The sequence below is a fragment of the Cavenderia fasciculata genome (genome assembly GCF_000203815.1).
Source record: "Cavenderia fasciculata unplaced genomic scaffold Scf_Dfasci-F-a-25c12.r2-5, whole genome shotgun sequence".
NCBI lineage: Eukaryota > Evosea > Eumycetozoa > Acytosteliales > Cavenderiaceae > Cavenderia > Cavenderia fasciculata.
This window is the reverse complement of record NW_004457729.1, coordinates 2,629,721-2,643,558: the sequence shown is the minus strand read 5'-3', so window position 1 is coordinate 2,643,558 and position 13,838 is coordinate 2,629,721. Positions and strand designations below refer to the sequence as shown.

The 13,838-nt window shown below is 34.3% G+C and overlaps 6 protein-coding genes across 6 annotated transcripts; 2 read left to right on the top strand and 4 right to left on the bottom strand.

The window, feature by feature from the left end:
- Positions 1-267: 267 nt before the first annotated feature.
- abcE1 (RNaseL inhibitor-like protein) lies at positions 268-2,345 on the bottom strand (the record flags this gene model as incomplete). The annotated part of the gene is made up of 4 exons (XM_004359304.1): positions 268-1,083; positions 1,179-1,374; positions 1,472-1,776; positions 1,854-2,345. The coding sequence occupies 4 exons, from the start codon at positions 2,343-2,345 to the stop codon at positions 268-270; spliced, it is 1,809 nt and encodes a 602-aa protein (XP_004359361.1).
- An 832-nt stretch (positions 2,346-3,177) lies between these two features.
- DFA_01396 (uncharacterized protein) lies at positions 3,178-4,011 on the top strand (the record flags this gene model as incomplete). Its single annotated transcript, XM_004359303.1, has 2 exons — positions 3,178-3,737; positions 3,903-4,011. 2 exons carry the CDS (start codon positions 3,178-3,180, stop codon positions 4,009-4,011), a joined length of 669 nt encoding a protein of 222 aa, XP_004359360.1.
- Positions 4,012-4,108: 97 nt separating this feature from the next.
- DFA_01395 (GATA-binding transcription factor) lies at positions 4,109-5,522 on the bottom strand (the record flags this gene model as incomplete). The annotated part of the gene is made up of 2 exons (XM_004359302.1): positions 4,109-5,146; positions 5,238-5,522. The coding sequence occupies 2 exons, from the start codon at positions 5,520-5,522 to the stop codon at positions 4,109-4,111; spliced, it is 1,323 nt and encodes a 440-aa protein (XP_004359359.1).
- A 3,791-nt stretch (positions 5,523-9,313) lies between these two features.
- Positions 9,314-11,076, bottom strand: DFA_01394 (Ubiquitin-conjugating enzyme E2-23 kDa; the record flags this gene model as incomplete). The annotated part of the gene is made up of 5 exons (XM_004359301.1): positions 9,314-9,372; positions 9,736-9,910; positions 10,566-10,670; positions 10,762-10,945; positions 11,048-11,076. 5 exons carry the CDS (start codon positions 11,074-11,076, stop codon positions 9,314-9,316), a joined length of 552 nt encoding a protein of 183 aa, XP_004359358.1.
- A 546-nt stretch (positions 11,077-11,622) lies between these two features.
- On the bottom strand, positions 11,623-13,173 carry DFA_01393 (uncharacterized protein; the record flags this gene model as incomplete). The annotated part of the gene is made up of 6 exons (XM_004359300.1): positions 11,623-11,818; positions 11,919-12,031; positions 12,125-12,258; positions 12,344-12,406; positions 12,500-12,970; positions 13,059-13,173. The coding sequence occupies 6 exons, from the start codon at positions 13,171-13,173 to the stop codon at positions 11,623-11,625; spliced, it is 1,092 nt and encodes a 363-aa protein (XP_004359357.1).
- A 440-nt stretch (positions 13,174-13,613) lies between these two features.
- DFA_01392 (uncharacterized protein) lies at positions 13,614-13,796 on the top strand (the record flags this gene model as incomplete). Its single annotated transcript, XM_004359299.1, has 1 exon — positions 13,614-13,796. The coding sequence occupies one exon, from the start codon at positions 13,614-13,616 to the stop codon at positions 13,794-13,796; it is 183 nt and encodes a 60-aa protein (XP_004359356.1).
- Between the last annotated feature and the right edge of the window lie 42 nt (positions 13,797-13,838).

Here is a 13,838-nt window from a genome sequence, read left to right as displayed (position 1 = left end):
CTTTTTTCACATAAAAATGGGCTGCCATTGGATCAGGAATTCACCTGTCGAAAGACAAACAAACTGGAACACACTTGGGTGGCAATTAATTTAATATTATTATTTATTTTAATTATATTGATTGATTTGCATGTTTGTGTATGTGTGCTTATGCAAAAAGGTGGAGGTGGAGAAGGGAGGATGGTTGTCGGTTGCTGTTGTTGTTGTTGTTGTTGTTCAATTTATGTCTCGCGCAATAGATGGGGGGTGATCATAAACTATATAAGTTTAATCGGTAGAATGATCATCCAAGAAGAAATAGTTACCGGCATACTTTTGTTCGGTATCCTTGATGGAGTTTAATTTGTTGATACGTGGACGGAAATTGCTTGGATCACGACGGAAGGTGATTTCAAGGGACTTGAGGAATTGATTCATACCCGAGAGCAAGCTTTGTGGGGTGTTGGCAACACAGCTGACCGATGGAGTACCTTCATAGACAATGACACGATCGGCCAAATAAGTGGCCATGATGAAATCGTGCTCAACGATGAAACCAGACTTTCCAGCGTGCAAGATGAAACGCTTGATGACCTTGGCGGCAATGATACGTTGCTCGGAATCGAGGTAGGCAGATGGCTCATCAATGAGGTAAATGTCGGCGGGTTGACCAAGACAGAGGATGATGGCAACACGTTGCAACTCACCACCAGAGAGATTGAGTACTTGTTGGTCGATGATGTTTTCCAAGTTTAATGGCTTGATGACATCAGTGTTGAATTGTGGATGGAGGAACGAGTCACGAATACGCTTGTGGCAGAGTTCACGAACAGAGCCTGGGAACTTTGGTGCAATCTTTTGTGGCTTGTATGAGACGTTGAGTTCGGGGATGTGTGCTCCATCATCGGGTGGTAATTGACCGGCCAACATCTTGATAAAGGTTGTCTTACCTGTACCATTTTGACCCAACATAACAATGATTTCAGAGTCAGTGAATTCACCAGCCTTGACTTCCAACTTGAATCCTGTCAATGTCTTGGTCATATTTGGATATTTGTATAAACAATGTTTCTTTACTTCTTCTTCTTCTGCTGTTTCAGCAAACTAAACAAATAAAAGCAAACAAACAATATTAATATTAATATTAATATATATATATATATATATCTTCACTCTTTTTGATATTATTTTTGACATACATTAAAAGTTAAAGCATCACGACGGAATCTCATATTTTCAGTCTTGATATAACCAGAAAGGAAAATATTGATACCTTCTCTAACACTGAATGGCAAAGTGACAACACCATAAGCACCTGGTGAACCATAGAGACAACAAACAAAATCAGATAAATAATCCAAAACACTCAAATCGTGTTCAACAACAATAATATAACTAAAAAATTAAAAGAGAGAGAGAGATGAAATGATTAATATTATTCCGATGAATACATATATATATATCTTCAAATTTTGTTTAACAGTGTACATACTTTCCTTCCTTGATAAGGGATCTAATGACTTGAGCAGCCTTGAGTCTTTGCTTGACATCAAGGTAAGAGGATGGTTCATCAAACATGTAGATTTCAGCGTTTTGAACGGCAACGACAGCAATGGCAAAACGTTGCAACTCTCCACCAGAAAGAACATCAATGTTCTTGGTGAGAACTTCCTTCAAGTCCAAATCGTTGACCATTTGATCCATCAAACCATTTTGGTTCTTGGCAGTCAAAATAGCTGTAACACTACCTTGAACACTTCTTGGAAGATTATCAACATATTGTGGTTTAATAAGAGCCTAAAAAGTAATAATAATCAAACATTAGTAACAGGGATACACTTTTTTCTTTTGTTTATATTTCTATTTCTAGTTACTCTTAAATTTTCCAAGATTCTGGTGAAATAAGATTGTAATTCAGAACCACGGAAATAGGTGAGAATGTCCATCCATTCGGGAGGTTGATCCCAGATACCAAGATTTGGCTTGAGCTTACCTGCCAAGATCTTGAGGGCAGTACTCTTACCGATACCGTTGGTACCGACCAAACCGAGTACTTGACCGGGACGTGGGGATGGGAGTCTGTGCAACTTGAACGAGTTTGGACCATAACGATGGGTAGTGTCCTTTTGCAAAGACTTTGGCAAATTGATGATGGTGATTGCTTCAAATGGACACTTTCTAACGCAAATACCACAACCATTGCACAAGTCCTCTGAAATGAATGAAATCTTTGATGTTGGCTTGACTTCAATACACAACTTGCCCATCTTGACGACGGGACAGTTCTTTTTGCATTCTTGACTACACTTTTTGGGTTTGCACTTGTCTTCGGCGACAATAGCAATACGAATTAAATCATCGGCCATATTTACTAACTCTTACTATTACTTTGTGTATAGGATATAATAAAGAAGAGGAGGAGTAGATGACGATAAAAAATAAAAGTATCTAATAATACTCTTTCTTATTATTGTATGTTCGAACTAACTAAACTCAAACTAGAGAAAAAAATATGTTTCGAATAGACAATTCGTCTTCTCAGCACAAAAAATTAAAATAAAAAAAAAATAACAAAAAAAAAAGATCGTCATCTTCATCATCTCTCTATTCTCTTCATCAATCATCTGAAAAGAATGATATATATATTGATTTGAATATAGAATACAGTACTGTCTCCAATGAATAATAATAACAGTATAGTAGTTATAGAATTCATCACTAATAATAATAATATTGTTGTAATCGTAGGGTTTTACTCGATTTAAAATACCTACCCTTTTTGTTTTATCTGTCTCACATGAGATCGACGACGATGATGATGATGTTGTTTTGTCAACCATCACATTAATTAGTAGTGGTTCACGTATTCAAAGAGGAAAGGTGTGTTGGAACAAGAAATCGATGAAGAGGAAAATGAGATTATGAGTGATCACTCACTCACTCGCTCACTCACTCACACATAGAGCTGCACCTTCATATGCGCCACACTCTTCACTATATCTCCACAGGATACCTGGGTAGGTAAGGTAGGTAGGTAGGTAGGTAGCTCATATAACCATCCAACAAAAAGTTGGGATTGGGTTTAGGTTTAAGTTGTTTTTGTTGTTTTTGATGTTCCCTCATTTAGAATAGAAGGTGCAGCAGTGTCTACACGACATAGATTTGATATTCACAATTTATTCAATTAAACATACATAAATGGTTGGATTTAATGCGACACCTATTTCTACAACTACCACTAGTACTACGTCTATAACAACGCATTACATCCATAGTAGTGGTCCCTCATTCCAAAAACAACAACAACAACAACATTTGTTTGGAGACTGTCCAATGCTTCATTTAGAGGACCACTTTTCATCTATAAGTCTAGATAGTGAGCATCATCATCATCGGTATGATACTCTAATTGACAACCAATTTAATATTGAAAATTTGGTTAATAAATCACCAACAAGGAATCATCATATTGAAACGATAATTAGAAATCCAGAACTATTAATATTGGAAAATAATAATAATAATAATAATAATAGTAATAATGATGATCATAATAGATTTGAAACAATGGTTGCACCAATTCCACAAGAAGAAGAGGAAACCATTTATCAATTACAACCAGGCAATCATTCCAGTTTTCCAAACAATCAACAACAACCTCCAGATGAATTTTTAAATCATGGTATTGATTTTACCCTTGATCAAATTCAATTCTATCAACACCAACAACAACAATCACCTTTTTTATCTTCTAAATTGTAAATAAAAGTCACTCTTTAAATATATTATAATATGTACAAAATTTATTTATTATTCCTGTGCTTTTAAATAAATGAAATGGACATCCATTTTGTTCTAGACTAAATAAATATTAAATAAATTGTTCTTTTTGTTATTGGGTTTCTATGATATTATTTAACAAGAGGAGGAGGAGGAGGTTTGAGGGGTTGGGTATTGACATCGATATTATTATTATCATTATTATTATTTATATCTGATTTGGCAATTGCATTTTTAAAGGATTGTTATTAATATGGGGTTGAGAGGTTAAATTGATTGTAATCATTCATTGTGTTTTAAATTAATGGCTATGATATTGTAATTATTATTATTGTTGTTGTTATTGTTGTTAGTAGTGTATTTGTTGATGATCCATATAAGATGGTTGTTGTGGTTGTTGTTGTTGTTGTTGAACTTGTGGAATTGGTTGAATGGGAACTTGATTACCACCCGAAGATGAAGATAATGATTGAGTAAATGGGTTGTCCATGACAAAATCGATACTATGTTTCTTGTTGATGATGATTGGTGGCGGAGATGATGCTGCCAGATTGATATTAATAGATTGTTCAGAAATGTCACTCATTTTAACATCTTTTTTAGGAATGACCAAAGAGTTGGAGGTTTGAGGTGACGAAGAGTTACTTGAAGTAGGTGATTTCAAAACATTGGTTGGTGGTGTTGGAGTGGTTGCAGTTGATGGTGGAGATGCATTATTGTTGTTGTTGTTGTTATTATCCTTTTGATCGGTACCTTCTGCAGCAGCCTTTGCAGCCTTTTCCTTTTCTATTCTTTCCTTTTCCTTGTTTTGCTTTTTAAGAGTCTTTGCATAATGCAAACCACAAGCATTACAGAGTGTATGGTCTCCATTGGGCCCTCTTCTCCACTCGGGTGTCTCTGTGACGTTGCAATGCTGACACTTGAGATTACGCTTGGCAGAGTAGACGGTTCTTCTTCTTCTTCTAGGCTTGTCGATCAAAGGATCGTCAAAATAGATCTCTCCGTTAAAGTTCTTTTGTGAATCAATATTGGAGACGGGTGTGGCACCACTAGAGCCACTGCCAGCAGTGCTACTACCACCGGCGCCATTGCTACTGCTCGCTGCGATGGCAGCTGCCTTGGTTTGAGTGTTTGCCATGGGTGATGAAGATGTTGACGAGCTTCCATTTCCGACATAGGTCAAAGATGGATCGGTTTTTATATTTAAAGAGCTTCCATGTTGTTGTTGTTGTTGTTGTTGTTGTTGTGGAGCCATTCCAGGTGCATTTGCACCAAGAGAGTGAGAGGGTATTGAAATCATCGAAACTCCAACACTACCACCATCATAATACATCTTGTTCTTATCAATCTCCATATTATAATGTTGTTGTTGTTGTAGATATTTTGTCTAAATATAAAAAAATAAAAATAAAAAGAAAGACTATTAGTTGTTTTGTTTTATCCAACAAGGTTTGTGGTGATTTGACATTTTTACATACATGAGAATCAGTGTTGATATCGGATATTAATTGATTCAATACTGTGGTCATATTGCAAAGGTCATCGAGGTTGGTGGATATATTGGTGTAGGCCTCTGTAGCAAACTCATGGATTATATAACTTATTTTTTGTATTTGTTCCCATTGTAATGCACTAAGTAAAATGGGTTGTCTATTGGCATGAGATTGCATTTGTTGTTGTTGAAGTTGAGAATGATGAGATTGTTGTTGATGTTGTATATGATGGGACATATGGTGAGGATATGGTTGCATTGGTGAAGTCATTGTATTTATTGTCGTAGTAGAGGTGGATATCTGTAAAAGTAAGCAAGAAGAAAATGTAAGTGACTGACTCTTATATTAAGTTGGCATGATCAAAAAATGAATCCCTTTTTCGAAAAGAAAAAAAATAATATACAAACAAGAAATATATCGATATGAATAATAATAATGGTAGGTATCTAGGTATTTTTTGTTAGTGAAATACAACAACAATAACAACAATAAAAAAATTTGTTTATACAAAAAAGTAAATAAATAAATAAATAAAATCAATTAATTAGTATTTAAACTAACTTGATTTAGTTTGAATAAATAAATATATATATAAATAAGTTTGGGTCAACTTAACTTCTTGAACCTAACAAATTCATATAATTGATTTATAAGCCGACCAACTACCTATGTTTGTAGGTGGCAAAAGTAAACATAAATCTTTTCCGGCGGTGATGTGATGGAGATGGATTAACAATAACAATCGACTCGAATAGCACCAGCCAACAACCAACAACAACAACCAATCATAAACAAGAGATAAAGATATTCTTTTTCACTTTGTTGATTCCAGCTGAGGTTTTCAAACAATCTTGTATGTGTACGTGTATACGTGGTGTGTGTGTGGACTTGTTTTAATTAAAACAAGGGAGGTTTGCCCATTGTTTAGTTGCTGCGGTTAATGAGGGGGAGGGTGATCGACGATCGAATGACTGATTAATTTATAACCAATTGGGATATGGAATTGGGATTGAGATGAGAGTAGAATCGATCATGATCATTGGATCAACAACACATGTGGTCCGGCCGGCACAACAACAAATGGGTTGTTTCCCCAAGCCGATCCATAAAACAAAACAACGACAACGACAACTTGGAAATCTCTCCCACTTGTTGTTGTCATTCTTTTTTTATAAAGATGCACCACCTGGAACTTTGCAACTTTGATGAGGCGTAGCACATCAAAGAGGGAAGGGTGGAAATATAGATGAATCCGGGGAGAACAAACGAGGAGGAAAATAATTGACGATTATCTATTCCTCGTCGTTCATCACTATCCCCCACATATCCATCATTAAATATATGGATAAATATTAATATTAATATCATACAAACATTTGGACGATAAAAACACAATACAGACAAGAGAGAGAGTGATAAAATTTTAAATAAAAAAAAAGCCGTGATAAACGCAACCCTTAATACATCTATCCTACTCTGCTAAATATTATATAAAAGTGAAATAATGATATGATGATTATCTTGTGGTTGTTGTTGTTGTTGATGAACGATTGATCATTCTCTAACATCTTTTAATCGACCAACCAACAACATCAATTCATCAACCAACCAACAAGATATTTGAATTATTAATCTGACAATCTTGGTATCCATCTTTAATAAAAGGGACAATATTGAAATATATTCAACAAACCTGATGGATTTGAATTTAAAAAAAAGAAGGAGGGGAGGGTAACAAAACAAAGATCATCCATACTAGTTTGTCATGATGTTGTTAAATATCGATGAGAAACCTTCAAATAGCAGCAGATGGTTATTAATTAACGTGGTGATGGTGTTGGTGGTGTGTTGTGGGTGATGTGGTGGTAGTTGTTGTTGTTGTTGTTTTTGGTGGTGAGTGATGAGGAAAAGGACGATGGATCGTGAAAAGTGTATATTGTCCTCGTCTATCTATCATCCAGCCAATATGGTAGCATATTAGCATGTCGTTGACTAGATTTGTCAATAATAAAGATATTCTCTATCTGCCAATGTAACCACCAGGTGTTAAATGTGTGTGTTGATGACATCAACCCCTTGGGTCTTGATGAACTGTCGAATCAACAACAATCGAACAATTGACCAACAAGCAAGGTTGAAAACAAGATGATTATTGCCAAAAATAGAATGGGCAGATTCATTCGATTCAAAAACTACCATTGTTTGAAACAAATTATTTGTTTGTTTTGTGTGTGTGTATGTATATATATATATATATATATTGTGGTTGGTTATATAATTTATATATATACCAACCGGTGTTGGGTTGTAAATAATCAATACTGCCACCAGGCCAAATGCAAGTGACTGACCATAAGTAAATCAAGGATTTGACCAATTAATTAATGAATCTGTTTGATTATGTGTTTAGAGAGCAGAGCGCATACGCGATTGAATAAATGAATCGACGAAACGGACAAATTCGAGTGAAGGATCCTTTTTTACACTTATCGTCACATTGTGCTAATAAATCCATCTATCATATCTATCTTACCACTTGTCTATATGTGTGTGCGTGTGCGGTTTGTTATTTGTCTTCTTCTTCTTGACTTGACTTTTTGTTAATTTCCCTTTTTTCTTCTTCTTCTTGTTGTTGTTGTTGGATGAATGATTTGTTGATTGATTGGCTGACCAAACCAATTAATAGGTGGTTCGAATATTGTTTGTTTTTTGGTTTGTTTTTCTACGTATACTAAGCTGGAAGTTGATGGATTGAAATTGGTATGTTAATAATTGTTATTACCACTTTTCTAAATATAGGAAGACGAGGAAGAGGAGGGAGTGATGACGTAGATGGTTGATTGATTGATTGATTGATGGTTGGGATGTCCCGACTCTGAGTAGGGATACAATCAACAATTGGAAATCAATTGATTTTTAAATCTAATCTAAAAGATCTATCCTAAAAATAAAAACAAAACAACTCTTTTTTGATTCATAAAAATATAAATTTTTAATAGAGACATGGAACGACGAGGTGGATGGTTTTAATGATGGTGATGATGATGATGATGAATGTTGTGAAACAAATATATAAATTGATTCATTTAAACACACCCAAAACACAAACACAAACACACAAACACACGCACTCTTCAAGATATAAATTGGCAGCAAGATGAACACAAGAAAGAGGAGGAGTCAATTGGAATCAAATTAATCTTGATCCCAAGTCAAACTAAACCTAAACACAATTAACCAGGAGGTATCAACATATGGATGGTGGTGTATAGGGTAGGTGTTGTTGTTGTTGGGGTTGGTGATCTTCTGCGCAGTTTTAAAAACAACAAGAGAGTGTGTTGTGTTGTGTTTTGACATTGTGTGATGTGGGTGGAGAGAAATCGATATATAAAAAGGGATTTGATTTTCAAAATACACAAATCAACTTGATTTGATTGTTGTTTGGTTGGTGGGGATACTGTACAGTATGGATGGACAGACAGACAGACAGAAAGGAAGAGGAGGGTTGGTTGATAATATATATATATATTTTTTTCTCTCTCTATATGTTTGTGCTGGAAAATGTTTGTGTTATTTAAAAATGGAAACTATTAAAGTATGGATGGTTATTGCTCAAAAAGTAAAAAGAATTCTTTTCTTCTATTTGTTTCCTTGGGAAGGTGTAAATGAAGCAACAAAGCATAAATAACAGCATCTGCAACAATGCATTCCACCAATTATTAAGGACTTGTCTCTCCCTGTCATTATCATCGAGTTGTACAACTACCAACTACATGGCTCTCTATTATTTGGTTAACACCCTATAATATTGAATGTACACACTACATTGCCAACATATTACAACAAGTTGAAAAAGATATTTCTAGATTTCCAAATTTAATTAAAACTGTTGTTGTGTGCGTGCGTGGTAATATATTAAACATCTATGTTTCGTTTTCAATGTAATGAGAGGGAAGAAGGGTTGTGGTGTGGTATTCTAGAATTAAGCAATTCTATTGTTGTTGTTGATTGATGTCATTGTCGTTAAGTGTTGTCGTTATTATTGATTTGTCGTAAATTATCTAATCCATATGATGTATTAACCACTGTAAGAGAATTAACAAGATAGATGGATCTCTATCTTTGCTATATTAAAGTTGGTGTTAACTAAACGAATGAAACTCCTGTCTTTGCAACCTAAACCTAACTTCCCACACACACACACACAACACACTTTCATTGCAAATCTTTAGTCGTCAGTCCGTCGTTTCACTGAATAAATGTAACCATTCATTTGGATAGGGTGTTGCATGTTGAATGTGAATGTATGTGTGGTAATAAAGAAAGATGGTAGTAGATTGTAGGGTATGGATGGACAGTATGGTTGGCATTCGCTCACTGCGCTAACCCAGTTCAATCCCCTAGTTGTTGTTGTTGTTGTGCACAGTACTCGCTTGCCTTGTGGTTGTGAAAGAGAATGAATGTCATTTGATAGGATATATACGAGTGGTGTACTGTACTGTTTGTTTAGCCGACGACGACGACGAGTAAGTAGTCTGTTTGTTGAGCTCTTGTCTTGTTCTTCCTTGTTCGGTATGATGATGATGTGTTGATAGTACTATTTTATTATCTATTGTAGTTGTAGTAGGAGTAGTAGTAGTAGGTTTATATCTATCTATCTATCTATCTATCTTTGTATGTATGTATCTATCTATCTGGGTTGTATCTAGTAGTGAATCTTATATATCTGGTTATCTTTTCGAGGACAACAGAGTCAGGTGAAAAATGAAAATAATTGTTGACCCTAATTTAGCTTTCCACCCCTTGAAAAGCTCAATTCTCCCCGTAATCCGTCGGTAGGACGGTCGAATAAAAATAAATTGTTCTCAAAATTATATAAAATATTCAAAATAAGAAGTTAGCATCTTTTTATTATGGTTGTTATCATCTATATATATATCGTATCAGACAGAGAGAGTCATCGCTGAAGAGGCACCCGTCTCCCCAAACTCTTTGTTGTTGGGTTCGGCCGTCACCCATTCCCACATCCCTATCCCTGTCGAAAATAACTATTTATATTTGTATATACAATTGGCAATTAACTTAAATAGGGGATGTGACTATTACTTTTAGTAGTACACCCCCCCTATCTATGCCCCGGTATTTAATTAATACATTTATTATTATTCCTCTCTATTGAGCAAAACGTTTTGTCCATTCACGAGCGACATCATTATGTTCTACCTTGTTTCGAATCAATTGGTCGGCTATCGACGGTACCAAAGGGTCTTTGGGGTTGGGATCGTCAAGTAGCGTACATATAGACAATAATACCTTGGCCACTGTCAATACTGGACTCCAATTATTCTTTAAAATATCTAAACAAATATCTCCATTTGAGTTTATATTACAATGATATATTTTTGTTTTAAATTGTATCTATATATATAAAGTAAGCAAGCAAGCATTCATTACTATTAATATTTATGTATATTATATTTAATTTATATTATGTATATTATTTACATACCTTTGGAGGTTTAAAAGGATAATCTGTTGGAAAAGTAATGTGTAAAAAGAAGACACCTCCTTGATAGGGAGTGCCCTCTGGTCCTAGTATAGTTGACATCCATTCATATAAATTATCACCAAGTGGTCCTGCTGAAATATTTGGAGGAGGATCTAATGTAATATCTGACAATTCTTTTTGTATTCTAGAGAAAGAGAGAAAGAGAGATTAGATATCTAATCTACACTATACAACTGAACTGTACTACTATACTACTACTATACTACTACTATTATTACTATCATACCTTTTAGTAGCTCCCGATCTTTCACCCATTTTTCTATGTTCTACTATTTTTCTATGTTTGGTAAGTTGAATGAATGAATGAATGTTGTTTTTTAAAAATATAGTAGTATAAACTCTTTAAATAAATAAATAAATAAATAAATAAATCTTATCTTGTTATATAATATGTTTATTAAACGAATGATAAATAGATAACGATGTCGTTGTTTGGTGTTGGTACAAACTACCTCCACCACACTTTCGCATGTTTGTGTGAAAAAATGAATTTTGGTGAGTCGAATGACATCACACACAACCCCCCTTCTTCCTAAAAATATTATTCTTCCGCCACTGTGGTGACTGGAACAGAGTCATCGGTGAGGAGCAAAGGGTATCTTTGCGCCCTGACGATAGATGATCGGGCATTCTTCTTCGTTACTTTTGCCAATAATTTAATGAAGATCTTTTGTATCATTTTGTTTTATTTTCTTATGCGCTACGCGTTTGAGAAATCATTAAGATATTATTATTAATAGTTTATTTAATATTAACTCTACTTATTAATAGTAGTACTATTTATTATTATATTAATTATACTTAAAGTAAAAGAGAAAAGGTAATAATGAATATAAATGAAAGGATCATTGAACCAGTTGTTAAAACATTGTTGGCCTTGGATTCACTGTCATCTGGAATATTATGAGAGGTTCCATTTTCATTTACAACTAAACCATTTACATAGATGACAAGAGATTGATCATAGGAAGCTTGAGTTGCATCATTTCCAGTTTTACTATAATCAAATGAAAAAACAAGGTTAATTAACATACATATTTTATATGTATTGAACATCAATTATAATTGACATATATGTCACTTGTCTCAAGACTTACTAATCTCTTGCAGCATGAACAAAATCAGATAAAACATTGTATGGGTTATCAGAGGTGAAAGTTGGATATACTTTAATTCTATATTCAAATCGATTGTTGGCTATTGGTAAAAACTATATATAGTTGAAAGAAGGGATCATGACCGATGGTTGAGGATCAGTATTATATAAAGAAAAGAAAGAAAGAAATATTGTATTGATACATACTCTAGTAGTTACTGATTTATCATCAGTGATAAGACTTAAATCATATATGAAACTTCCAACTGTCTTTGACAAACAATCTTGACAATTTGATGAAACATTGACCATCATTGATTTAGATAAAGAGTCACCATCCTCTATAGAAATAGAAATAAAAGTAATTAATTAATTAATTAATTGGATGAGGGGGATGGATGTGAATGGATGGATGGAGATACATACTACAATAAATATCAATAGAAAAACCAAATGGATAAGCTGTGCATACCATACCAGATTCATTATCTAGATACATCAAATTTAAGGTTTGTTGTTGTTGTTAGTTTTAAAACTCAAAATAATCTTATATAATCTTTTGTTTTTTTGTTTTAAACATACAATTTAAATTAGTTGTAAAAAAGACACCAGAATAAGAGACAGTTTCTGGAAGTGGAGCTATTTCATTGGCAGAGATGGTTCTGATGGAATGTGTAAAGTCTACACCTGCTTGATTGTTGTTTTGTGTAAGGTCAAAGTTGACGGTAGCGTCGGTGATACCATAGGTGAACAATCCGTCAGAGGTTGAGATTTGAACACAATCTGTCGATGACGATGGGATTCCTCCAGTCTTGGCTTGAGCCTTGCAGTTGAGTGTAAGACTGACAGTGTTTTCAATAGTTACATCTCCATTAAAGTAGAGTACCACTCCAAGTGGAATATTCAAAACTGTGTTGTTAAAGGTGACTAGTGCTTGATTGAATGTATATTGTGTAGAGTCACAATTGTCAGCTGTCCATCCTCCAATTGTACAATCTGATTGTTGTGCTAATACAAAAGATGGTGATGATCCTATCAAACATACGATGCTGGCTAAAAATAAATTAAAAAACAAAAAATTGAATCTTTTCATTTTTTGTTGGGTAATAATAGTAGTGTTTGATCTAAATGACATTGACACAGATAACTAATGTATACAAAATATATAGATAGATAGTAGATAGATGGATGGATGGATATATTGTTTGAGGTGTTATTGGACAAGGACGAATACGAACTCTTTGCAAAGATATCATTTAGAAATAATGAAAATCATGACGCGAGATGATTCGAGGATGAACAATCCAAAAGAAGATGAACAAACAAACAAACAATCACCTTTTGTGATCACAAACCAAGAGTTGATAGATAGGCTTTGGTTACTTGAAAAACTATAGACTCGCTCTCCTCCCTCCTCTTTTGTTGCAAAATTGAAACCTCGACTGACCACGTATGCAAAGGCAAACAATGGTTGCCAAAAAACCAGCACAGCATTTTATTGGGGGAGTCCTAAATGAGGAGTTGGTTGGTTGGTTGGTACAGTTCCCTTCCTCCCATTCACCCAGATAGGATCAAACAAGGAAACAAGAGCCCACACTGATTTAATATATTCAAAAATAATCAATAACAATCATAAGAGACAAAGGTTGTGTAGAAAAAAAAAAAAAAAAAAGAGAGAGAAAGAAAAAATAGAATCATGTCAAATATTAATAGCACCGTAAAACAATTACTTGTAGCTATTTTATTGGTATTGGCCATTATTCATTTACCAGTATGCCAATCTGTAATTGGTGTTTATTGTGCAACTCCAGGACAAGAGTGTATTGTGGCTGTTTCAAAATGGTCTGCAGAGAGTCAAGATGATAATGATGAGCAGTAAGTAGTAGTAGAAGAATACACAAAAGATATCAAATTTATAAAA